This window comes from Rosa rugosa, chromosome 4 (genome assembly GCF_958449725.1).
Source record: "Rosa rugosa chromosome 4, drRosRugo1.1, whole genome shotgun sequence".
NCBI lineage: Eukaryota > Viridiplantae > Streptophyta > Magnoliopsida > Rosales > Rosaceae > Rosa > Rosa rugosa.
This window is the reverse complement of record NC_084823.1, coordinates 18,986,625-19,012,683: the sequence shown is the minus strand read 5'-3', so window position 1 is coordinate 19,012,683 and position 26,059 is coordinate 18,986,625. Positions and strand designations below refer to the sequence as shown.

Here is a 26,059-nt window from a genome sequence, read left to right as displayed (position 1 = left end):
TGGGCTAACAGCCCATTACGTACAATTGTTGGCCGCATAGGCTATTGGTTTTGGAGTCTGCTATTGGTAAATAATAGTGTCATTTTGTAGTTATTGATGTTTAACTCAAAATAATATTATAGTGAAACTAATACAGTAAGGACTGAATAGATCAAAGTCACACACAAGAGAGGCCCAATGTCTAACTAGCTTGGAGCTCAGTATGCATTGGGAGAAATAAAAGAAAAAAAAATCTAGAAGAAAATAGGAAGTAATTAGAAGAAAAAAAGAACTAGAAGAACATCAATAGCAAGATTCAAACTTGGGGGGGCTTGGTACAAATTAAAAGAAGTACCAAGAGTGCAAAATCTTGAAATATGTTTATATTACATATACTCAGAAATATATTTTAGAAATCTTGGGTGGGCTTCAAACCAACCGAACTTGTACTCAGATCCGCCCCTGAATGGAACCTGAGTTGATCAGTTGTCAGTTTTACGGAACAAAATGAAGAATAATTAAGAACTTTGACTTGAAACCCAAAATGACAGCAGACAAACACATGCAACGGTAAGACTATCTATGTCTACTTATATCTTGATGTATGTTAGCGTGAGTCATGCCGTGTAATAGAGTTAACTTGTGATTATTCGGAGGAGTCGAAAAACTAAAGCAGGGATCAAATTGAATAATTTGCTTATGCAACTATGCACGCAGTAGAAATTGAGATTTGATTTCAACAATACACCAACAATGACTCCACAATTTAAGAAAAGCGCACCTAATTAATCAATATGGAGGCTCATAACATGATAATCTTACATCTAAATGAACACTAGGGATTCCACAGTTAATTTATGTACCTAAATAATTATCATGGAGACGCATAACATGACAATCTTACATCTAAAGTAAACCACAGAAAATAACCAAATGTAAATTTGGTATTTCCATACAGTATATTACATGGTTTGCGAAATTGCAAGACTCTCCTGATTACTTCCTAAACTCTTGCTTTTTCTTTTCCTTCTGTATTAATTATCTGTGAACTTGATCGCCAATTGGGTAGCTGCCGCCGTCCGTCCGATTTAACACCGTAGTCTGAAGTCGATCTCTATTTCCAAGTTCATGGTGTCCAACAGCTGCACAACAGCAAACAATTCTCTGTAAAATATATGTCGGTAGCAAGGTGATCAAAGCTATCAATCATTACTCACACTTTATGCATCGCATGTCTGTGATGTTCTACTTTAGTTTATTATCAAATTAACGAGAAGGTAAAGAATGTACCAAAACTAATATAGAGTTTACTTGCAATTAACTTACCAATTAAACTATCATTTGTGTTGTTGTTATTATCATTCTCAGTACTGGTATTAACGCTCGGCTCTATAGGAGATGTTGAAGTAACAATTTCAATGGCTTGAGTTTCGGACGGTCGCAGGGTTTCAAGTACCGGTTCGACTCTCATCAGTTTCTTCATTTCCTTGCTTTTACCCCACAATAGTACGTATAATCCACATATAATTAGCGATGCTCCAAGTATGCTGTCATTCCATCAGAAAACAAAGCAAACCACAAGTAAATGCAGTGGTGAGAGACAAGCATATACATTGGTCTCAAATCATATTTCTGTTAATGTTTCATTTTACTTCGGAAAAAGAAAAGAAAAGAGAGTGATAGATGTAGCGTCATATATATATATATATATATATATATATATATATATATATATATACATACATACCTTCCTAGGTACAACTTCTCTTGGAGCAGCAAAGAGCCGAAAATGGCTACGACTATGAGCGTTACAGGGTTAAAACTTGATACAAACAACGGCCCTCTCATATTCATACACCATAAAGTCAAGCACATTGCAAGTCCTGAACTCACTATTCCCTTCAGGTAACACATTCATTAAACCCACATAAGTCATCAGAATGGAACTTGATGATTGTAGGAAATGTGTGTTTGTTGTATGTTAAGTGTTGGGGTGGATTGATTGAGTTTTTATTTTCAATTCTTTATTTTTTAACTTTTTACTTTGAAATAATGAAGGGCTAAATACTAGTTAGTACCCTGTGGTTTAGGTTCAAAATCAATTCAGTCCCTAGACTTCTAATTTCATCAAAAACACTCCTGCACTTTCAATTTTGATCTAATAGGTCCAATTCGTTAATATTCTGTTATGGGTTCAAGTTATAGTTGGATTATTTGTTGAAAAACTATTTATTTTTAATAGTAGGACTCACTCCTAAATTGACTATGCAGACCACCTCGACATCACATCATAAAACATAGGCCATATATGAGTCACATTAATAAGTTAAATAACTTAATTGTCGGAAAACTAACAAATTGGACCTATTAGATCAAAATTGAAAGTGCAGGGGTGTTTTTAATGAAATTAGAAGTACAGGGACTGAATTGATTTTGGACCTAAACCACAGGGTAGTAATCTGTATTTAGCCCAATAATGAAATAGATAGACAAAAAATAAACAAAAAACAAATGTACTTACCGAATAAACAACTCCAAGAAGTCTAATATTCCAACCCAACTTCCATTTACTCCAGTCCCTTTCCATACATAAGGCCAAAATGACAGATTGGATTGTTGCCATTACAGAGACTAGAGCTGTGCACGACAATACGCATGGGTATGTTTTACTCATTTTACCCTGCATGCATTTCAAATAGCAATAAACATAAGAATAAAATCCTTAATAAGAAACTTTTTTATTCCGAGATCCCCATTATGTAGGAAGCTTATATAAAGTTGGGAAGCTAGTTTTAACAAAAATCAATCAAACTGATTGTATTTACAAAAAATCAATTGAAAATATTGTTCCTTTCTTACCCAAACCGAAAATTGTATGACCATTTAAATTGTTCAGATCATCTAGACAAACACAATTGATCGAATAATATTTTGGCAATAGTTTCCATATAGAACTAATTTTTAGTAGGAATGATTTTTGAAAGCGGATAAAGGATTAGAAGATTGGGCAATGATATAGGGCCTCAATGAGGCCTAAGATTTGTGGCCACAATGAGGCATAAGATTTGTGGCCTCAAATCCTAGGTGTCATGCCATGTAAGCAAATATAAATTTTATTTTTAATTCCACATAATATATCTTGCCACATTATACTATTGCAGCACCAACTCTATCATTTTATACTTCCTTTTAGATATTAGGGGGTAAATTAATTACAATAATGAATTTAATTAGGTGACGAAAAAAAAAAGATAAGCTATTAATTATGTATTAATTTAAGAGATATGTCTACAAATTCTATGACCAATATTTTTCTTAATTTAATTAAATTCTTTCCTATAACTTTTCTTTCCAAATAGTATTAATATATTGAATTAGGTGTCAAGAAATAGGCATTAACTTTTCTTTCCAAACATTGATTAATTTCATCCAAAAAACTAGCATTAATAAATTGATTTTGGAAAATACATATGTCTAAATTAAGAGGTAAGAAAAAATTTCATGTTAGTAGCAGCCATTAATTATCATCTACAATCTAAATATATGGGGGAAAAAACAAAAAAATAATAAACTCAAATATAACATTTAAACCCTAGCTACATAAAGAGAAAAAATGAACAAAAGAATATATATATATATATAATCGTATGAATATGTATTTTTCACACTATATATTTTTTTCAAAATTTACAAGAATCCAACAAAGGTTGAATTCATATACATGTGTTAAGCAAATCTATTGTGATCGAATATATGTGCAAATCCATTGACTGAATTACATGAAATTTTTCTATTCTTGATTGGAGAAAAAAATTGTTATTGAAATCTAAGCATGAGTGTAATGAAAAGAAAAAATGCAAAAAAAAAAAACTAAAATATTTTTTAGAAAGCCAAAATAACATAGTCATTAGATTTTGGAAGGATAAAATGATATTTTTCTCAAGAGTTACATAGCATTTTTTTTTTTTCTTTTTTTTTTTTTAAAAAACCCCACCCCATTCCCACCCTTGATGGAGCTCGAACTCCTGACCTCTTATATATGAGACCAAAGTCTTACCACCCCACCAAACACACACGCCCTCAAGAGTTACATAGCATGATTTGACAAATAGTTGATGTGTGTAGGTGACATGGCATGACACCTAAGTTACATAGCATTTTTTTTTTTTTTTTTTGAAAAAAAAAAAACCCCACCCCATTCCCACCTTTGATGGGGCTCGAACTCCTGACCTCTTATATATGAGACCAAAGCCTTACCACCCCACCACACACACACACCCTCAAGAGTTACATAGCATGATTTGACAAATAGTTGATGTGTGTAGGTGACATGACATGACACCAAAGATTGAGGCCACAAATCTTAGGCCTCATTGAGACTTGTGATCATTTTCCTAGAAGATTTTGACCATTAATCGTTCTACATGTGAGAAAGTGGAGCACGTACATGCATTACTTCAGAAAACTAGAAATATACACAGGGGTCAGGGGATGCAAAAGGTGAAGAAGATGTACGGCTACATATGACTTTATGTGTACCTGAATTATGTACCAAGTTGCAGCGCATAAACAGCTGACTACAGCTAAAACAGAGCCCAAGGCTGGATTGGCAGAGTGATTTGCGTGTGATGAAGAAGTGTTTTTGTTCATATGAAAAAGGTGAGGATGTGTAGACCAGATTTGTATAATTGTGCCTTTGTAGAGAGTGAAGATCATCGCCCCTCCGATCCCGACCAGTGAGCCGACAACTTTCGCCGCCCCTGGAACGCTTCTTATGACTAATTTCTCCATCCTCAAACATACCGCCATTATGAAGGTGATGGCGGGTAACAGATTATTCATCGCGGCAGCGAATGTAGCAGATACCAATACTATGCTCTCCAGGTATAGGTTTAGAGCCAGTATTACCCTGCATTAAATACATCCAATTAATATGTTCTTTTTCGTTTATAATTTGCACTCCACTCCTCACAACAATCCTTTTACACAGATTAAGTTCGAGTAATTAGCAGGAAAAAAACCTACGTACCCAAATAACCCACAGAGAAATGCTTGCAGTAGTATAATCCACGTAAGTTTTGGTCTTTTGTTCCTGCATGCAAATGGTTAAAAAGGATCATGACGATGGTAGCAGTTAAAACATATATAACTAGAAGACATTTAACTGATTTCATTCAACTATTTTAAGAGATACAACCAAACCCAGCAACCAAAGATCCAAGTATTTGATATATCCAATAGTTTTGTAACCAATTATGTATGTTCAGAATCTGTTGCTATTTGCTAGGTAGTGCGCATGAGGTAGTGCGCGCATGCCCAGTTTGATTTCCTCCCAAATATGGTTTTTCTTTGCCATTATTTGTCCAGATCTTGTGGAGGGAAATAGCCAAGTCTAGATATAATCCAATATTGTGAGTGACAATACCACTCACCATCCATAAATGAAATATACGTGTCATCTTTTCTTCTAGAATTATACTTGAATTTAAAGTCATTTAATTTAAGCTTTTTTTGACAAGACAAGCACACACACATATCATGAAAACGCCTACAATGATCAGACTTTGATGTTAAAATGAATCCGTCATGGCCAGTTGGCCACTACTCATCCTATAGAAATTTGGGGAAAAAAAAAACTGACATTTAAAGAAAGGGGGCACCAGACGGAGAAAACGAACCTTTCAACTACCTGAGCAAGAGGCACCAAGAAGACAGTGGCCAAGATGACGCGGTAGGCGACGAAGACCCTCAAGTTCATTCCATCAATAGCGACCAGTTTGTAGAATATGTTCAACACTGCACCTAAAACACTTACCAACAGCATTCCCAGCACTGGTTTCAACCCATTTAACAAATTACAGATACACTCGCAGCCCCTCCGATTCCTCAGCTCTATGCAGTGTTTAGAGAGAGACTCCATAATCCTGGCTAGCTGCTAGCTATTCTTCTGATAGTGTGCAATCCTGGACATACGTACATATATATACACCTGCTTAAACTGGCCGGGTTCAAATCTGGTAAGGATTTTCTTCTAAATTTGAGTGTGGCTAAATATTTTTTTGCTGGATTAGGTAGTATCCTATTCCCTTTAGGCCCCGTTTGGTTGACCGGAATGTTACAGTGGGAAAAAGAATTGTACTAATTTTCCTTTCAAGGATGGAATGGAATTGATTTAGCATTTCCATTTGTGGTGTTTGGAAGGATTCAAGACTTGAGATTAGAAAATGGTTTGAGAGAATTGATTTGTTAATGATTTTCCAATAATGCCCAATCGAATTAAATTTTCAATTCCATTGAATGAAGGAATTGAAAAAGGAAATGAAATCATTTCCTGAAAGAAGGGAAAATAAGGGGGAAAGTGGTTCCTTCCAAATCTCAAAGGAATCACTTTCCCCTCTTATTTCCTTGCATTTATTACTCACAACATATTATTTTATTACATTATTGACAAATTTTGAACAACTTTCCTGATAACTTTCCTTACGTTACCAAACATCGGAATGGAAAGTTGTTGGGAAATTTCATTTCCCTTCCCATGGGAAAGACAAAAGAATTACTTTCCTTTCCGTGAACCAAACGAGGCCTAGATGGTATTTCTATTCTGCCTCTTTTATGGAATTGAACTCCGGTCAACTCATTTATTTTACTTTCATTTCCAGACTTATGACTTAACCAAACACGACAATTTAATGGAATGAGAAACTATTTCACATTCCAGATTTGATTTCCTGACTAACAAACGGGGCCTTATAGTCATGCGTGTATCCACAAAATGTGTATAGATTTGGATCGTTATGGCCAGCACTCATAAATAAGAGATATTGTGAGATCTTGACACAAATCTATTTTTGGATTCTCAAAATCCACTTTTCATGCTTAAAGCATTTAAACCACGCATGGCGTGCTTGTAACTTTGCAAAGTTCATTTCTTATAGAACTCAAACAGAAAAAGATGTAACGTATATTAATCCTCACGAATTTATGGTATTGCAAAGTTCATTTCTTATCTTGAGACAAGTTATGGTATTGTGGTACTTACCCTACACTCAATTTACATATACTTGAACAAAAATTATAATTTATATGAATCAAAATTACAACATTGAGAACAAATTTACTATATTCATTTACATTATTTACATATAATTAAACTAAAATTACAAGATTGACAATGAATTTGTTCAAAAGCTTGTAAGAAGGTCGTAGGTAGTGTAATTACTAGTAATAGAAATAAGATTACACAAAATAGGACTCACGTACGTTATCACTATGACAACAATCTGTTGTCACATTTGTAAATGTGTGTATGACGTACATACGAGTATGTATTATATAATTTTCCCATTAGCTTCAGTTAGTTACCCTTCTATATATGAAGAATTTGTTTACCCAATATATATCCGGTTACTTACCTTCCTTCGAAAATTTGCTTGACCTAGTATAGTAAAAACTCTAATGCATTGTATAAGACTCTCAAATTCAGTGATGGGATCTGATAATTAGCTAACTTATTTCTTCTATACATGTTTTACATTGGTGTCATCGCCACTCCTAAAGTCCTAATTTGTCACTCTCCATATGATGTCATAAGGCAGATGCAGATCCATGTCCGAGTATGTATGTCTCTTTCCCCACCTGGAAGCTACTCTTCGTCTTTCAATTGTAAAACTTGACCTGATTTTGTGTAGTTTTTGTTTTGGTAGAATTGAAGCTCGAATATCCTGTAGAAAGTAAGGCTCGGTACTGGCCACGCCCATATGTAAATTTATTGACTCCAGGACTGAGGTCGAACTTTTCGGGCTAGGCCCAAATCGTGTTATTCAATGAATAACCGAATAAAACATAGACCGAAATTTTTCGGGCTGTTTACTGGGTTTTCGGGCAAAAAAGAAAAATGAGGGACAATGCAAGATGATTTGGAAAACGGGCCCTATCATCGGTCGAGATAATTTTTTGGTGAGAAAGCGTTGGTGGCTGTTCAATTGACGGGGCACTGTTGTCAACTTTCTTTGCTCATGCAATCGTACGTTTGGTATGTGCAGCTCTTAATTTTAACCAAAACCAACATGTATATCAGGAAACCATCCAGTAAATTCTTTAAAAAATTACCTGACCCAGTTGTTGTTCCCAGTTGCTCATCTCCGACAACGGCACATTCCCCTGGGTACTATCCCCTGCTTCGTAGCAAGACTATACTTCTTTCACCTTTATATATCGAGGCCGATGCTGGAAACCGAGCTCAGGGAGAACAGATTCGGAAGTACCAGGCGGACCAAGCTCATCTGCACAAATCAACGGCTTTGAACAACTACTTGAGGCCCTTGCCGTTGGTGTGGCATGAACGTGGCGTGGCTCAACATATGCCATGAGCCATGGCCTTATTTTTTTTTTTTTTAAAGGAAGCCATGGCCTTATTGAGTGAGTAGGTTTGAGATTTCTTCTTGTTCTTGAAAAAAATAAGAATGAGAACTTTGACGCGCGGAGGAGAAGAATAATGTGTGGATGAGACAAAATGCCTAATAAGAAAAAAGTTATTAATAACGTCGGGTCCACCGGGCTTTTTAGAATATCCAGTACCAGGACCGCATCGGGTCAGGCGTAGTCCGAACCCAAACCGGCCAGTTTGTCAAAGTTTCCTGAAAACCCGGACCAAATCAGGCCGAACCGTCGGTCTAGGTCTGTTTTTCGATTTTTTGGGCTTTTTTGCTCACTCCCTAGTGGAATTTATAATCAAAGCTCGTGCCCTCTTGCTAATAGTCGCTTTGCTCCAATTTGTAACCATGATGTACTCTCACTAGTAATAAAAGCTACTCCAGTGAGATTTTCGACGAGATAAGAAAAACTACTGTCACCAACATTAAAAGCTACTGTCACCGACAACAAAAACTACTCTTGCCACCAACAAAACCTACTACTAAGTAAAACAAAAGCTATTCCCTAAAGTCGAGACTAATAAAGCTACTCCCAACGACTATAAAAGCTATTACCAAACAATACAAAAGGTACTCCAAAATATCAAAACAACTATAGATTGAAAATCTCAAATACTAGAATCAAATTACTCCGATTTCAACTTCAACCAAACAGAACTCAAGAACTTAATAAAGTAACTTAGCCCCTTAAAGAGGCATGATGTTGCATTGTCCACATGGTCCATGGACTAAGCACATGGAATATGAAATGCATCACTTTACGCAAAATCTTCCTAGCATATGTACATGCCACAAGCATTTTAAGTTTTCTTCTACAGATTACAACTTGGAATTTCATAAATCTGGCCAATGATTAATCAAACTCATATTCAACAAGTTTTTGGTATCAGAAGTTCTAGCCTGGCTTTGGCTAAGTATCTTGCTTCAAGGTGATGCGGCAGGAGGATGCTGACCTTCTTGAGGAATAAGGAATTGGTTTTCATTGTTTCTAAGGATGGAATTGATACTGTGAGTAGTTACTCCTTCTTGGAATTTGCCTCTGTTGTAGATTCATGCAAGCAAGCATTAATTATTTGCATCAATTCAGCAGAATATATTCAGTAGCTAGCACTTGGATCTTATATAATATATGGTTCCTTTAACTGATCGTTATTTTGATTTCTAATTTGTTGTTGAAAAAGTTTGACTGCCTGTATTCTGTTGCGGCAATCATTTGTGGTGGTTGCATGAGGGTTCTCACAGTCATAAGTAAGTTCCATGAGTCTCTTTAGAGGCTGCTGGAGAATCAGGCTCTCTCCAACAAGTATTTTTATTCATCAAAACTGATCAATGAGTAAGTTTATATGTCTAATCCTCTTAGAATAAATACCTTTCCTTCTTCATTTTTTTGTAACTTAGAGGAAGTATTAAAACGTACTACTCAGTTTCAGAATAATAGTGCATACGTATTAAGGTTTGTATATAGGTTTTATTTGATCATAATTCTACAATCAGAAACCGGTTTAATGAAATGAAACAGAACACTGGACAAATAGCTCATTTTCTTAGGTTCCTTTGTAATTTAAGAAACAGTTGGAAGTACTGGATTATCCTCAATTTAAAGACCTATACATTGAGGTCTCAAGTATCTCAACTTTTCCATTATCTTTATTTTTTTTGTTTTTTGATCGTTGATTATCAGTTGATCCCACTGTTGTAGGAGAATATTGGTGGCAGTCAGCTAGGCTCTGCAAATCAAGGTAGTCGATACAAATTGGTTGATATGATCCAGTATTAATATTTGGTTTCACTTTGTCACATTTAGATTAATGTTATCTAATAATAATACTACTGGATGATAAATGTTATACATTTTGATTGTTGCTTCTGTTTGCAGTGGGAACTATAAATTTTCACTCGGAATTGTTGTAGATTCGGGCAAAATCTGGTACATGCTGATGTGTCTGAATTTGAGAGGACTGCAAATAAACTAGAAGTAAAGGTTTGTGCTATTTCCCTTGCTCATCATCCATGTCTCTTTCTAGTTGATGTAGTTTTATCGTTCAATGTCCAATAAAAGAGAAAATTTCTCCTCCTACATATTTCAAAGATTCTCTTTGTTTTTCTTTCTTGATTCGGAAGGTACGATCTTTGGTTAATTGGATTAAATTAGCATACGTAACTTAGCCCCTTATTGGCTTATTGCCTATCAAATTTGCAGGTAACAAGCATACCAATAGTGATATACCCCAACAGTAATGAGACCTATGATGTTAGGGAAATTAATCCCTCTGCCACGCAAGTACTAGAAGTAGAGATAGAAGAAAAAGAAATAACCAAGCCAAGAAGACAACAAGAGTTAACGAGGTTCGGCCAATATCCTTGCCTACGTCCTCGGAGAGTTTCACCTTCACTAATGAGAGAATTACACAAGTATAAGATTACACCGCTCAAGTTTATGCCCAACCCAAGCCCTTGTATCCAATAGGATACCCCTTGTACACCCTCTCTCAACCTAGAAGATCACTCTACCCCAAGAGCTATTCACACTCTTGAACACAACTCACTTTGCTTCTATACACGAAGACCCTTAGAGTTGCTCTAGACCTCTCCTTGCTTGCCTCCACACAAGCTTCATCTATTTATACCATTGATGGAAGTCTCTAGACTCACTTCATCAATGCTCATACATGAATCAACCACCCATCTCCCACATTAACTCCCTAGGAAGACTAAAAAAGGTCAATACATGAATTTAACTATGCATTTCTTCCCAATGCATCAACTTGACCGTGCATTTATACCCAATGCATGCACTTGACCATGCACCAATTTTCCATGCATAAGTTGTCACCTTGAATGCACAAACAATTAATACCATGCATTCATGCCATGCAAAATATCTCCACCAAGGAGGGATAGGCACCAAACCCAACAATCTCCCCCTCCCGACTTTGGTGGAGAGCTCCACACCACTACTTCAATCCCTGAAGTCATCTCGATCCGAGACACAAATTGTTATACCCACAAGCATTTCATTGGCCTTCTAGTTGCGCAGTTACACATAATCAGAGTCAATTGTATTTGTTCTAACTCCCCCTGATTCAATCGGCCAATACCATGTGTAACTACCCCGAGACAACGATCACTTGTTGACTCTGAAGAGAGACCTCGACTTGACCCCTTCTCTAGCAGGATTTACCTTCTCACCATCGTCTGAAACAGGGAAACTTGTAACTGGAGTCTCTGCTATGCTCGCAAACGAGACTCGCTTCAGGTACCTGCATCCTTGTGCACACTGTTTCCCTTCAACCTTTGAGGTCTGAGTTTTTCCTATCAGACGGAACATACTTCCACACTTTTCTCCCTTCATTAGGACCATGCAGCCACGTGATATTTTCATAACTCCCCCTGCTGACGAAACCCTGCAGCCCTTGGAGTCTAACTGGCTCAAGGATATTAAATTTCTCCGGAACCTTGGGACGTACACAACATCACCCAAAGTGCGAACCGCTCCATCAAACATCTTGATCTTCACCGTTCCAACACCCATGACACGACGCCTTGTGCCATCTCCCCAAGTAACAAATCCTTTGACTTCTTGGAACGTATCAAAATATTCTCTCCTGGAGCAAAGATGATGAGAAGAACCAGTATCCAATATCCAATCACGTTGAGAACAAGTGTAATTACCTTTGGAGACTGTGAGAAATTCTCCAAAATCATTTGAAGCTTGTGCTATACCAGCTAAGGAGCAATCTGAGCCCTTATCATCCTTCTCTTTCAACAACGGACAATCCGGCCTTATGTGTCCCCACTCCTTGCACTTGTAGCATTGCTTGCCCTTTCCCCTGCCCCTGGATTTAGACCTGCTATGTCCACTAGATCCCCTGGCAGTTGACCTTCCCCTTTGATTCTGATCATGAGCAACAAAGACGGAACCTTTGGAATCATCGACTTTCCTCCGCTTCTCGTGAGTTAAGAGAGTCGATTCCACCTCCTCCATCTTTAATGTGTCCTTACCATACAAGATTGTAGTGATGATATTCTCATACGAATCGGGAAGTGAGGTAAGAAGTAGAAGGGCTTGATCTTCTTCCTCAATCTTTACATCAACTCTTGCTAGTTGATCTACCAATCCTTTGAACACATTCATGTGCTCCATGAGACTCGCACCTTCTCCCATCTTGAGCTTGTAGAGATCTCGCTTTAGATTCAACTTCGTCTGCAAGCCTTTCCCAAGATGAAGCTTCTCCATTTTTTCCCAAAGCTCAGGTGCCGAATCTACATCATTAACATTATTGATAATATTGTCAGCAATATAAAGCCTAATAGTGCTAACACACCTGGACTCCAACTCATCCCAATCTTCATCTGACATCTTCTCCGGCTTCGCATCCTTTCCCTTCAAAGGTTTTGCAAGACCTTGTTGAACTAGGATGTCCTTCACCCTCCTTTGCCATAGAGTGAAATTTCCCTTTCCATCAAATTGCTCCACCTTGAAATGTGAGACGCTAGAACTTGCCATGACAAAAAGCCCACGACCGATAAGCCAAAGCTCTGATACCACTTGTTAGGGAAATTAATCCCTCTGCCACGCAAGTACTAGAAGTAGAGATAGAAGAAAAAGAAATAACCAAGCCAAGAAGACAACAAGAGTTAACGAGGTTCGGCCAATATCCTTGCCTACGTCCTCGGAGAGTTTCACCTTCACTAATGAGAGAATTACACAAGTATAAGATTACACCGCTCAAGTTTATGCCCAACCCAAGCCCTTGTATCCAATAGGATACCCCTTGTACACCCTCTCTCAACCTAGAAGATCACTCTACCCCAAGAGCTATTCACACTCTTGAACACAACTCACTTTGCTTCTATACACGAAGACCCTTAGAGTTGCTCTAGACCTCTCCTTGCTTGCCTCCACACAAGCTTCATCTATTTATACCATTGATGGAAGTCTCTAGACTCACTTCATCAATGCTCATACATGAATCAATCACCCATCTCCCACATTAACTCCCTAGGAAGACTAAAAAAGGTCAATACATGAATTTAACTATGCATTTCTTCCCAATGCATCAACTTGACCGTGCATTTATACCCAATGCATGCACTTGACCATGCACCAATTTTCCATGCATAAGTTGTCACCTTGAATGCACAAACAATTAATACCATGCATTCATGCCATGCAAAATATCTCCACCAAGGAGGGATAGGCACCAAACCCAACAGGTAGAGCAAGCAATGGGTGCAAGTCTCCTTCTATTCGATTGCACAGTGCTTGTTGCCCTACACTTTCAGTTATGGAATCCTGTTTTAGATCATTTCATTCATGGTATAATTCACAAAGTAATGTTCTTTTGCCAGATATCATGTTATATTACCAAATGGTGAATCTCGTACCATTTGTTGGTAAAAATATGAAATCGGCCTTCCTTGTATATGATGAACTGTTCCATGAATGATGAAAATGTGAATTAACATGTTTGTGAAAGAGTCTTGACTGCATGTACTTTCCATTGCAGACATCAAGTGGGCGGGTTGATGAAGAGTTTGCAGACATAGTCATAGATAAGTGGCATGATTGCGTGAGGCTGGGGCCTGGGGTTTCCCTTTTTGGAGGCTGCTGCAGAACAACTCCAAATACCATCAGGGCAATATCTAAGGCTTTCTAACGAAGCTAGTCTTTTGCGTTAACAACTCTTAGTTGAGTTCCAAAACCGAGGTGTAAATATTTGTAATCCGATGCTAAGAATAAGAGCACGTGTCATTTTCATTTCCTTGTTTTGTAACTCAGGAAGTAGCAGATTACTATCACCACGGTGCTGTTGTGTATGATGACTGGTGAGGTTGTTTCACATCCAATAACAGTGCTTGTTAATTACCTTTCAAAATTAAATCTCTGTAACGTTCCGTAGTGTGTACTAAACAAATTTCTGAAATTAGATTGGCATCCTACCAAGTCAATTGAAGACTGCACGCTGCTTCCGATCATAAATAGAAAAGGAGAAATCCTAAACTCTGCAGCTGTTAGAATTAGATCCTATCTCTTCATTCACTTGCATAACGTAGCAACTACTCTACTTCAAACTGTTTCTACTTCCAACAAGATAAAATCTCTCACAAAGTAATGCATTACATGAAACACGATTATTCCAGCCGACTTGCACCCTCTTCCAATTTAGGCTACGTACCAACCAGTTGAGCAGCAAATGGTCCATGCATACTTTTAATTAGTAGCACTCTTGCACGTACCCTTCACACCTGCCCTGTGCATATTCCTTATTTAAACTCTTCATCCGTCGCAGTTGAAGCAACATCTGGAACTGAAAACCATTGAGGTTATCAATTATTTGTCACATTTCTATCATTGATGTGGTTCATGTCCTCCATAGAAGATGATGTAATGACTTCGATCGTAGGAGATTGGTGTTCATCTTGGCATTGGAGGCTTGCTGGCGCCGGTAATGGAGTTATCTGATTCTTCATTTCCTTACTCTTACCCCACAATACCATGTATAGTCCACTCACAATCAGCAATCCACCTAGTACACTGTCATTTAAATTTCCAGATGCATATATAAATATTTGGTCAATTTCTTATTTGTTAATAAGCCTAAATTATATTTAAATACGAGAGAACAATTACCGCACACTATTTAGAAGGCCATGCCAAACTGGTATTCACAGTTCCTATGAATGTAATGTTGAACAATTGCGTAAAGGTTTTCAGATTTTCTAGCTGTTTCCTTTTCCATAAAGGTTTTGTCTTCGTAATTTCGGGAAATTTAGCCTATAACCTATGAAATTTATTGCCTTCAATGTATATTACTTCACTTATGAAGCTGGTAAGTTGTAATTCTGTATAGGGTTTGTTGTCAAAATTCAAGAAGCTCGCAACTATGTTGCTGCATGAAATTAGCATGTGTAAGTCATACCTTCCAAGGTGCAACTTCTCATCCAGAAGCAGAGACCCAGCAACTGCAACCATCACAAGCAAGAGAGGCTGAAAACTTGCAACGAACACTGGTCCTCCCTTCTTTACGCACCATGCCATTAGAGTCACAGCAATTCCAGAGTTGAAAATACCCTAAACACAAATGAGGATGAGAAAAGAGCCCCCCATAAGCTACTGATGAACTACGAATTTATTGCTAGTTAAATCATTATAGGTCAACTTTCTAATTTCCAATTTTAGACCAAAACAAGAAAATTTGTTTCCAATAAATTTGGAAACAAATTTTTATCAGTTACCGAATAAGACATTGCAAGAAGTTGAATGTTCCATCCCAACTTCCACTGCTTCCAATCCCTATCCATGCAAATGGAAAAAGCTACAGATTGAACTGATCCCATGAAGGCCATTAGAGCTGTGCTCGAGTATAGGTAGGGATATCTCTTATTCATTTTTGCCTGCACTGTTAAATTGAAATAAATACATTTGTGATTTTTTTTTTTTAACTAGATCAAAGGAAACAGTTGAACAATCTAGTAAAGTGAATGATAGCAAAAATAGTGGGAATTGAACTATGAAAGATAAAAGGAATAGTGCAGTAAGTGCAAAAAAGAAAATGAACATTGGAGAGCAAAAATGACCTGGATTATAAGCCAAATAGAAAAAGATGTACAGCTACCCAGAGCCATGCCTGAGCCTAATAAAATACTTCCTGAGTCTTTGTTTGCTGATGATGGAGCTTGAGCATGATTGTTTTTGTCACCGTTATGGCGTAGAAGATTAATGTTTGTAGACCAAATATTAATCTGAAAGCCTTTGTAGAAGGTGAAAAGCATAGCCCCCCCTATCCCCAAAATTGTTCCGACAACTTTAGCTTTCCCGGCATGAGTTCGTATGGCCAATTTCTCCATTCTGAAATATGTGTGTGTGTGTGTGTAGCAAATGATTAGCAATATGAAGTAACTCGACATGCATACGCAAATCTAACCATTAGAGTGCAAATTATAAATGAGTGCGTTACCTCAAAGAAGTGGAAAGGATAAACGTAATCGCTGGAACAAGGTTAAATATAGCTACTGAATATGTTGCTGATGTTTTGGCTAGGCTCTCGATATACAAATTTTGTGCTACTGTTCCACTACAATAAATAATCACTAGATTCATTATTTACCAAAATTGAATTATGAATATGACAGCGCACTGATAAGCATAAGGTTCAACAAGGCAAGTTTTTTACCCAAATAGCCCAGTTAGAAAAGACTGAAAGAGTACAGTCCATGTAAGGTTTGTCCAGCTTTTCCTGAAATTGAAAACAACTATTGATAAAGATGTTATAACCGTACGCTAATAATGATCATAAAAACTCGATCTAAATATGAATCGATCAGTAGTACCATATATGTTGGCTTTTAAGCTAGAACAGCATCGTCTAATACATCTGAAATCCTTCTGAATTCTCTCTTTGCAATGCCAGATATTAGGAAATTAAACATACCCGAAAATTTAAAAAAAAAAAGAAAAAAAAAAGAACATTAACCTGTTCTCATCCTTTTAATTAATGATGCCTCACTTACATTTAGTGGTGTAAGTGATCACAAAGAATTGAATTTTGTTTCCCTTATTAGTTATAAGAGAGAGAATATCAGAGGCTCCCAAACAAACAACTGATAAAAACGACCACAGAGATGAGTATGGTAGCTACAGAAAGGGAAAGTACCTTATTTCGAAAACGAGAGCAAGAGGAGTCATGAAGGCAGCAGCAAACACCATGCGGTAGGCAATGAGAATCCTGAAATTTATGCCATCATTTGCCACTAATTTGTACAATACATTCATCCCTGCAAATAGACTCTGAACCAACACCATGACCATAACAGGCTTCATCCCCTCCATTGCCTTACAATTCTGCATGGTGTCCTATCGATCTTCTCTCTTAATATGAGAGAATGATCAGTAGCTAGCCGCCTATCAGATTAGTATCGATCAGTATTGTGGTTATTCTTTTCAGGTTTAGGGTTGAGGGTTTCTGGTTTCCCTTTTTTTGAGTACATGCACCTTGCGACTTGATCTGACATGGCGGTTATGTATAACAACTTCATCATAATTCTAGTGTGACCGTTGACTGTCTACAATACTACATGGTCTTAACAAAAATCAGAGATATCCAAGGCATGGGTGTAGGAGTTGATGTGTTCCTTGACATTAATAGTTATTAAATTATTTCCTTAAATCTTTCAAGCATTGATTTATGTCCATTTGTTTTTCTTTTGCTAAAACGATTTAAAAAGATTTGTCCTTAAATTTTTCAAGCATTGAATTATGTCCAATTTTTTTTTTTCTTTTGCTGAAATGGTTAAAAAACATTTTTTGTTAAATAGTACTAGCCTCTTGACACCTGCTCCGTGTGTCAATTGACATTTTTTATTTGAAAAAATGACTAATATTGTAAACGTGCGTGGGCTTAAAACTAATTAAGAGAAAAAAAATTAGAGAAAATTGGTGCCTTAGATTAGCATTTTTATTTTATTTTATTTTATTTTCTTTGCTTAGTGACTTTAGTTCTGACTACCCAACTAATCCCCGTGATATGATAATCGTGGACTTAATATTTCCATATTTTGACAACGATACGTACGCTTGGGTAAATGTGTATCAAGTCAATGACGCCGTTGCCGGGGATTAGGGTTTAATAGCCTTAATCCCATGGTGAATCGGTTATTTAGGTCACTTCAACATATTTTTATTTCTTTTTTATAAAAAAAATAATAATAATATAAAAAATAAAAATAAAAAAACAGAATTGGTAGTTTAATTAATTTAGTTATGTTTTGTGTAGTTATTTTTCTATTTTCTTTCTAACTTTTGTTTCTTTCACTTTACTAGATTGAAAATCTAAGCTTCCTAATGGAGGGGTGATATTTGAAGATGATTCCGAAGAGGAGGATAGTTTGTCTAGTGAGGAGGATGCGGAGTTTGAAGTCATGTACCACAATCCCTTATTCATTGAGGTCGTACTTGAACATGATTCCAAAGAGGAGGATGTGGAGTTTGAAGTCATAAACCATAATCCCTTATTCATTGAGGCCGATATTCCCATGGAGGAAGAAAGTCCTTCACTACCTTATGATGAAGCTAGAAGTTGAAAAGCAAAGGACTTTCCCTCCTCCCGCATCCAAAAAGATCCATCATGAGCTTCCCAAGGTGGAGAGTAGGACATTGAGCATTTATGTTCTTAATGGGAAGATTGAGATTAACATGGCGGTTATGTATAACAACTTCATCATAATTCTAGTGTGACCGTTGACTGTCTACAATACTACATGGTCTTAACAAAAATCAGAGATATCCAAGGCATGGGTGTAGGAGTTGATGTGTTCCTTGACATTAGTATTCCTAGTTATTAAATTATTTCCTTAAATCTTTCAAGCATTGATTTATGTCCATTTGTTTTTCTTTTGCTGAAACGATTGAAAAAGATTTATGTCCTTAAATTTTTCAAGCATTGAATTATGTCCAATTTTTTTTTCTTTTGCTGAAATGGTTAAAAAATATTTTTTGTTAAATGGTACTAGCCTCTTGACACCTGCTCCGTGTGTCAATTGACATTTTTTATTTGAAAAATAACTAATATTGTAAACGTGTGTAGGTTTAAAACTAATTAAGAGGAAAAAAATTAGAGAAAATCGGTGCCTTAGATTAGCATTTTTATTTTATTTTCTTTGCGTAGTGACTTTAGTTCTGATTACTCAAAGATTGTGGGTTAGCCACTAATCCCCGTGGTACGGTAATCTTGGACTTAATATTTCCATATCTTGACAACGATACGTACACTTGGGTAAATGTGTATCAAGTCAATGGCGCCGTTGCCGGGGATTAGGGTTTAATAGCCTTAATCCCTTGGTGAATCGGTTCTTTAGGTCACTTCAGCATATTTTTATTTCTTTGTTATAAAAAAAAATAATAAAATTAAAAAAAAAACAGAATTGGTAGTTTAATTAATTTAGTTATGTTTTGTGTAGTTATTTTTCTATTTTCTTTCTAACTTTTGTTTCTTTCACTTTACTAGATTGGAAAACTAAGCTTCCTAATGGAGTGAAGATATTTGAAGATGATTCCGAAGAGGAGGATGGCTTGTCTAGTGAGGAGGATGCGGAGTTTGAAGTCATGTACCACAATCCCTTATTCATTGAGGTCGTACTTGAACATGATTCCGAAGAGGAGGATGGCTTATGTAGTGAGGAGGATGTGGAGTTTGAAGTCATAAACCATAATCCCTTATTCATTGAGGCTGATATTCCCATGAAAGAAGAAAGTCCTTCACTACCTTATGATGAAGAAGTTGAAAAGCCAAGGACTTTCTCTTCTCCCGCATCCAAAGAGATCCATCATAAGCTTCCCTAGGTGGAGAGTAGGACATTGAGCATTTATGTTCTTAATAGGAAGATTGAGAGATTAAGGTATTTTTACCTCTCAATCCACCATTAAGTGGTCAATGTTTCTACAATGAGGTGATAGATTTGAAAGGAAATGGAGCACCTAGCTGGACTCACCCTTTTCCATCACTTTCAAGAGAAAAGTACCACTTATTGTTCCTATGAGCATCAATTCTATACCACTTTTGAAGGAGAAGGCAAGGTTGGCTCCTTTAAGAATAATTGAGAAGAAGAGGACGATTAAGAAGCTACACTTTTGGTCACCAATTGGATTATTTATGGATAGCACTTGGTCTTGCCTCCACCTATTGTTCCTATGATCATAAATTCTATACCACTTTTGAAGGAGAAGGCAAGGTTGGCTCCTTTAAGAATAATTGAGAAGAAGAGGACGATTAAGAAGCTACACTTTTGGTCACCAATTGGATTATTTATGGATACCAATTGGATTATTTATGACATGTCGACAAAGAGTCCCTTTGCCCCAAATAATAGGGTGGTCGCACTTGAGTACCTTGACAAAGATCACATTCTGAAGACCGGCTTGGGGTCTTTAAAAACAAGCGCTTCTAGGGAGGCAACCCTCGTGTTTTTGAAATTAACTTGTTATTTTGCATCAATAAGGCTATCTAGTCATTTTTTGGAAGTTGGGAGGTGTCCGAAATTGAAAATGTGCAGAAAGAAAGAATGTAGTAGTGAGCAATTTCTGTCCAGAAATTTCAGTTCATTTTGGTGACTAAAGTTTCAAATCTACTTGCTAATTTGAGTTGAATTTTTCTGGAGATATTCCCCTGTGTGTCTGATATGGACTGCCCAAATTTCATCCTTGTTGAGTCACTACAACTCCTGTTATTTAATGGTCAATGCATGGAGGTTAGAACAGAAACAGCTTTTGTATAGTGACTTTGGGAAAGCTACACCCTCTGCATATCAAGCTATTTGGAGATAAAAATTTGAAGAGGTGTATCTTCACATGTTCTCTGTATGTTGGTATAACATTTTTTCATTTGAATCTTCCTAGCTTCAGATTTTGTGTTCCAAGTGGATAGAGAGGTCAGAAATCGGGAAGAACAGAAACTACAGAAGAGATCAGTGAGTTTGGAGGCCAACGATATTTGAATCAGAATTGATACTTCAATGAAATTTTACCATCAGGTAGCCTTATGAGTGTAGTTTCATATGCAGTTGGTCTCACCTTTTTCGCACCTCTGCAGCTTCACATATTGCAGTTTTAGTGACTGAGGGTCAGCAGCAGACTTCATTACAAGCCGGCAACTTTGACTAGCTTTATTTTTCATCTCAGTTGGATATAGGTGGCTCACTTTATATGGATAGAAAACTCTCCAAATCTACTTTCCATTCTAAGTAGTCTCACTTATTTATCACTTTCTGAGTATGAGATATGAGCATTTGAAGACAATGGTCATTGTTGGAATTTCGCTGCACCCACTAGTTTTTGTTCACTTGGGTGGTTGGACTTCTTGCACTTCAATTCTTCAATGGAGGTCATTATAGGGCAGTTTTTGATATATTGGAGGTGGCGAAGCCTATGAGTTTAATGGAGGACGTTTGTTTTTATTTTTTGATGGGCCTACTATGTGACACATTGCTCTAGGACATTCCTATATTTTTCAATAGAGTTGATCTTTTCATGAGCAATTAAGGAGCATACGTAAGGAAGTCAAGACCTTGTGCCTTGAGGTTGGTGTCTCATATTGGTCTTCTCCGAAGGTCGTGAACAATGAAGGGTCATCACGAGGGGGTTTTCTATAACTTTTATCCGCATTTAGATTTTCATTTTCATAGTTAATTTTTGTGCCTTTGCCCGAACTTCACTCTCATGCGTAAATCTGACACGAATTTTAGCTTTCGAACTCAATTTACAACATTGAGGACAATGTTGGTTTTAAGTGTGGGGGTGAGCGCTCGGGTGCCCAATTTCTTTTCAAAAAAAAAAAAAAATTCAAAAAGACTTTTTCCTTTTTAGATTAGATGTTTTGTAATTAGAATTTAGTGGTTAATGTTTTTTCCAACCCCAATGACGAGACATGGACTTTGAATTAGGGTACGTTAATTAGAACTTGTTGTGATTGTGAATAGATTAAGCACGATCTAGGACTTTGAATTTGTTTTGTGATTAAGTGCATATGTGATCTCTGCTTGACTATATATGTGCACATAGCCTAGGGTTAGGTTGGTTCATCATAATTAGCTAGAGAAGCATATAGATGATTTGATTGACTTGCATGCCCTTATTTGTGAGCTTTTGTGCCTATATCTATAGTGTATGCATTGTTCATTCACATATTCTTTCATGTGTGTACAATTTCATGACATTGCGTATCTAGAACTTGCTTGAAACCTCTCAAGGCTACTTGTTAGCTCACAACGGGATGGAAATGATTGAGGCATTAGGGTTAATTACCACCATACCCAAAGAAGCATGTCCCCAAAATTATTTACCACTAGATTGCCACTTTGAGCCTATTTATATGTTTAGCCTTTTTATTCATTTGCACCACAAATTCCTACCTAGCCAATACACTTTTATCCTACCCTTCCATGGTAGTTGGTGAAGCGATTTAAGAGAATGACTTTATGTTTTGAGTGCTTCAAAAGAAAAGAAAACTCAATGTATGAGGTTACAAAAGAATAAGTGTGGGGTGAGTGATTTTATATAGAAAAGAAAGTTTCAAAAAAGTTCAAAAAAAAAAAAAAAGACAGAGAAAAGGTGATCGAAAAAGAAAGAAAAATAAAAAAAGAAGAAAAAAAGAAGAAGAAAATGTTGAAAAAAAAAAATAGTATCGTTTATAGTTGCAGTGTGGGTTGTACAATGGGTTTTAGAGTGAGTGATTTAGCATTCGCATGCAAAAGTCATATATCTCTACAAGAGAGAGTCTTTTCACTGGCTTCTATGGACTTTGTATTTTCTTATCCTTCATTTCTCTTAACCACTTGCCCTTAGCCCCATTATAACCAAATAAAAGACCTCTTGATCTTAAATGTTGTGAGCTACCTAGCGGAGATGAGATCAAAGAGTAAGCATATGACGGCGTGTGTTGTGAAATTGCTTTTGAGTGAAATACATGTAACCCCTAAACAATTGAGTGGTAATATTTAGTGAACCTTTGTGAGTTTAGTAGGTTATATCGGGTCTTCTATATGCATATTTGATTATGGTGGATTGATTTGATACATGGATATCACATGCATCTACTTCATGGTCATATACATAATTAGTTCTCCGAGGGTTATGGTTGGAAAGGCTAATACCGCATTTTACTTATATTTGAGTTGGTAGATTTTCGGATTAGATTTCATTTAGTTTGCTTGAGGACAAGCAAAGTTCAAGTGTGGGGGTGTGATTACACGCATTTATATATATGCATGTAATTGTATCTAAAACACTACAAATAAGCTAATACTTGAGCCAATTATAATGTAATTAATCCAATTTTATTTATTGTGTAGGAAATCAGCGGAATTGCGGAAATCGAGAGAAAATGGTAGAAAATTAAGCAAAATGGAGTTTCTGACAAAAGGATGAAATAGTTAATGCGGGTCAATCATGGTCAACACCATCAAAGAAGTAGAATCTAAATGCCTTCAATAGTATTTGCATAAATGCATTGAGAAGAAAGAAGAAGAAAAGAAAGAAAAAGAAAAGGAAAAAGAAAAGAAAAAAACAAAAAAATAATATAATGCCTCATGATGACATTGGCACAGATATTTTCCTTTCCTCCACACACGTGCAGCATAATCAATTATGATTATGCTATCTGCTTTGCTTTTTTTTCTCGACCACACACAAAAGCAAGGCCATTTTCTATCTTCATATACAACACGCGCATTTACCCAAGTCAAGTGGCTCTAGACCACGGAGCCCGTTTGCAATAAGGTTAAAACGCTCACTAAAGTGACTACTTGATTGGGAAGGGATATGCCCGCGCGTTTCCATAACAAGTTTCGGATTCTATCGCGGTTCATGTTGGACCTGATCTTCATTAGAAGCCCTTAAAGAGTTAAGGGAAACCGCTGAACACTTGAAATCCGAGTTTGAGATGAAGGATTTTGGGAGAACACGATTATGTCTCAGTTTGAAACTTGAGCATTGTGTTGATAGATGCTTAGGCATTTTGACAAGGTCAAGCCTTCAAGCACCCCCATGATCGTCCGTAGTCTTGATCCTGACAAGGATCCTCCTCGTCCAAAGGATGATGACGAAGATTTGCTAGAGGCAGAAGTGCCTTACTTGAGTACAATAGGCGTATTATTGTACTTAGCTCAATGCACAAGACCGGACATCTCATTTTCCATGAACTTGTTAGCTAGATATAGCTTTGCGCCAACGCAACGCCATTGGATTGGTGTAAAATATATCTTTCGGTACTTGAGATGTACGATTGATATGGGCTTGTTCTATCCCTACAGAGAGATGATGGATTCAAACCCATCACACACCAGGAACGTTGCCAACACTGGCCTGCGTCCACTATCCCCATCCCAAAACGACATGTGTTTTGGAAGGTTTTGCTGATGTTGGGTATCTCTCTGACCCACACAAAGGTCATTCCCAAACTGGTTAAGTGTTCACCATGGGTAAAAGACCGTGATATCTTGGAGGTCTATAGAACAGACCGTAGTTGCTATATCTTCGAACAATGCAGAGATCATTGCTCTTCACGAAGTGGTTCGTGAATGTATATGGATTGGATCCATAATTACGCATGTTCGAACAATTGTGGTTTGAAGTCTACCACAGATGAGCCTACGAGCATTTAGGATAATGCTGTTAGTTTGGAACAAATGAAGCAAGGCTACATCAAAAGCGACAACGCCAAGCATAATCAGCAACAACAGACTCTCCTCAAGATCAAAGTGAACTAGTTTCAATCTGAGGACAGTGTGGCAGATTTGCTCACTAAGTCATTGCCTAAATTCCACTTTCGAGAAACATGTTGGTAGCATCGTTTGCGGAAGTTATCCGAACTCCCATGACCGTTCTCATCAGAGGGAGATGCAGACATCAGGGGGAGATGTCTACATGTATGGTCTCGAAACGTGAAGGGTGTGTTGTGCTCTTTTTCCCATTCGACCGAGGTTATTTTTGTCCCACAGGGTTTTTGTTACTCGGCTAGGTTTTTAATGAGGCAACGAGAGAAGCACCACGTTTGGGCGACACAAGGAGGAGTGTTCAAGTAAATCCAGAATATGTGTTTGGCCCAAACTCTAGGTTACTTAACCTAGTGGTAATAGGGTTAGAATTAGAGATAATATCGGAGAATCTTGGAGATATCCAATCAATTGTAATATTACGTTTCCTTGTAGAACTCTGATTCTATGTCTTGTAATCCTCTATATAAAGAGGCCCCTGTTATCAATGAAAGCACGACTCAATTCTCTCCCAATTTCAGTTTTCCTTAAACATTTCATTCTTTTTTTTATTTATGTATTAATGAGGAGAGCATAGATGGAAGTCTAATGAAAAAATGAGACAAAAAATATAGGGATGTGTGCGCATTAAGTAGTTAGTGGGGGGAAAATGATTATTGGCCTCAATGAAGCTTAAGATTTGTGGTTTCAATTCTAGGTGTTATACCATATCACCTATACACATCACTTGTTTGTCAAATCATGACATGCAATACTTGAATAAAAAGACTATCTTATCCTTCCAAATTTTAATAACTCTAAATTATTTTGACTTTCGGTTAAAAAAGAATCATTTTGGCTTTCTTTTAAAAAAAAATTTTATTTTGTCTTTTTTTCTTTTCAATACACTCATGTTTAGATCTAAACAATAATTTTTTTCTTCAATCAAGAATATAAAATATTTCATGTAATTCGATCAATAGATTTGTACATACATTCAATTAATAGATTTGCATAACACATGTATATGAATTCAAAGTTTGTTAGGTTCCTGCAAATTATGAAAATATAATATGAAAAATACATATTCATATGAATATATATTCGAGGTTTGAACGTTAGATCCTCTACAGCTTCAAATTCCATTATCTCTACCTCCTATGATTTTTCTCTACTGCAGTCAACGTAATACAATATCATATCCCTACGCGACGTCCATCTTGACGCTTTTGATCATCATCCATGCATGACATCCATCCAGAGTATGACAGCAAGTTTCGCATCATCTAGGGCACTTGCAGATGCTGAAGTGGTGGATCTCACCAAAATGACTACTAGACCAGTGAAACACGCTTCTCAGGAGTTTCTGCTAGGTCGCTTTCTGACCACCAAGGCGGTGGCTA

The 26,059-nt window shown here is 36.9% G+C and overlaps 2 protein-coding genes and 1 long non-coding RNA gene across 5 annotated transcripts; 1 reads left to right on the top strand and 2 right to left on the bottom strand.

Moving 5' to 3' along the window:
- Window positions 1–742: 742 nt before the first annotated feature.
- LOC133742144 (WAT1-related protein At1g68170-like) lies at window positions 743–8,191 on the bottom strand. 2 transcript variants are annotated; one of them, XM_062169827.1, is made up of 8 exons: window positions 8,089–8,191; window positions 5,658–5,942; window positions 5,009–5,071; window positions 4,519–4,888; window positions 2,501–2,659; window positions 1,727–1,878; window positions 1,306–1,526; window positions 743–1,121 (listed from the first exon to the last, which is right to left on the bottom strand). In XM_062169827.1, exons 2-8 carry the CDS (start codon window positions 5,897–5,899, stop codon window positions 1,018–1,020), a joined length of 1,311 nt encoding a protein of 436 aa, XP_062025811.1. In that variant the 5' UTR covers window positions 5,900–5,942; window positions 8,089–8,191; the 3' UTR covers window positions 743–1,017. The 2 variants fall into 2 exon arrangements, with proteins under 2 accessions (XP_062025811.1, XP_062025810.1); XM_062169826.1 differs by lacking the exon at window positions 8,089–8,191 and having other exon boundaries at window positions 5,658–6,244.
- Window positions 8,192–8,796: 605 nt separating this feature from the next.
- LOC133742146 (uncharacterized) lies at window positions 8,797–14,227 on the top strand. Of its 2 annotated transcripts, XR_009862378.1 has the most exons (4): window positions 8,797–9,744; window positions 10,111–10,150; window positions 10,288–10,392; window positions 13,922–14,227. It is a non-coding gene; the product is annotated as an uncharacterized LOC133742146 (long non-coding RNA). The 2 variants fall into 2 exon arrangements; XR_009862377.1 differs by lacking the exon at window positions 8,797–9,744 and having other exon boundaries at window positions 9,795–10,150; window positions 13,922–14,222.
- Window positions 14,228–14,359: 132 nt separating this feature from the next.
- On the bottom strand, window positions 14,360–17,386 carry LOC133742145 (WAT1-related protein At1g25270-like). Its single transcript, XM_062169828.1, has 7 exons — window positions 17,069–17,386; window positions 16,589–16,651; window positions 16,373–16,489; window positions 15,993–16,263; window positions 15,651–15,809; window positions 15,335–15,486; window positions 14,360–14,949 (listed from the first exon to the last, which is right to left on the bottom strand). The coding sequence occupies exons 1-7, from the start codon at window positions 17,260–17,262 to the stop codon at window positions 14,742–14,744; spliced, it is 1,164 nt and encodes a 387-aa protein (XP_062025812.1). The 5' UTR covers window positions 17,263–17,386; the 3' UTR covers window positions 14,360–14,741.
- Between the last annotated feature and the right edge of the window lie 8,673 nt (window positions 17,387–26,059).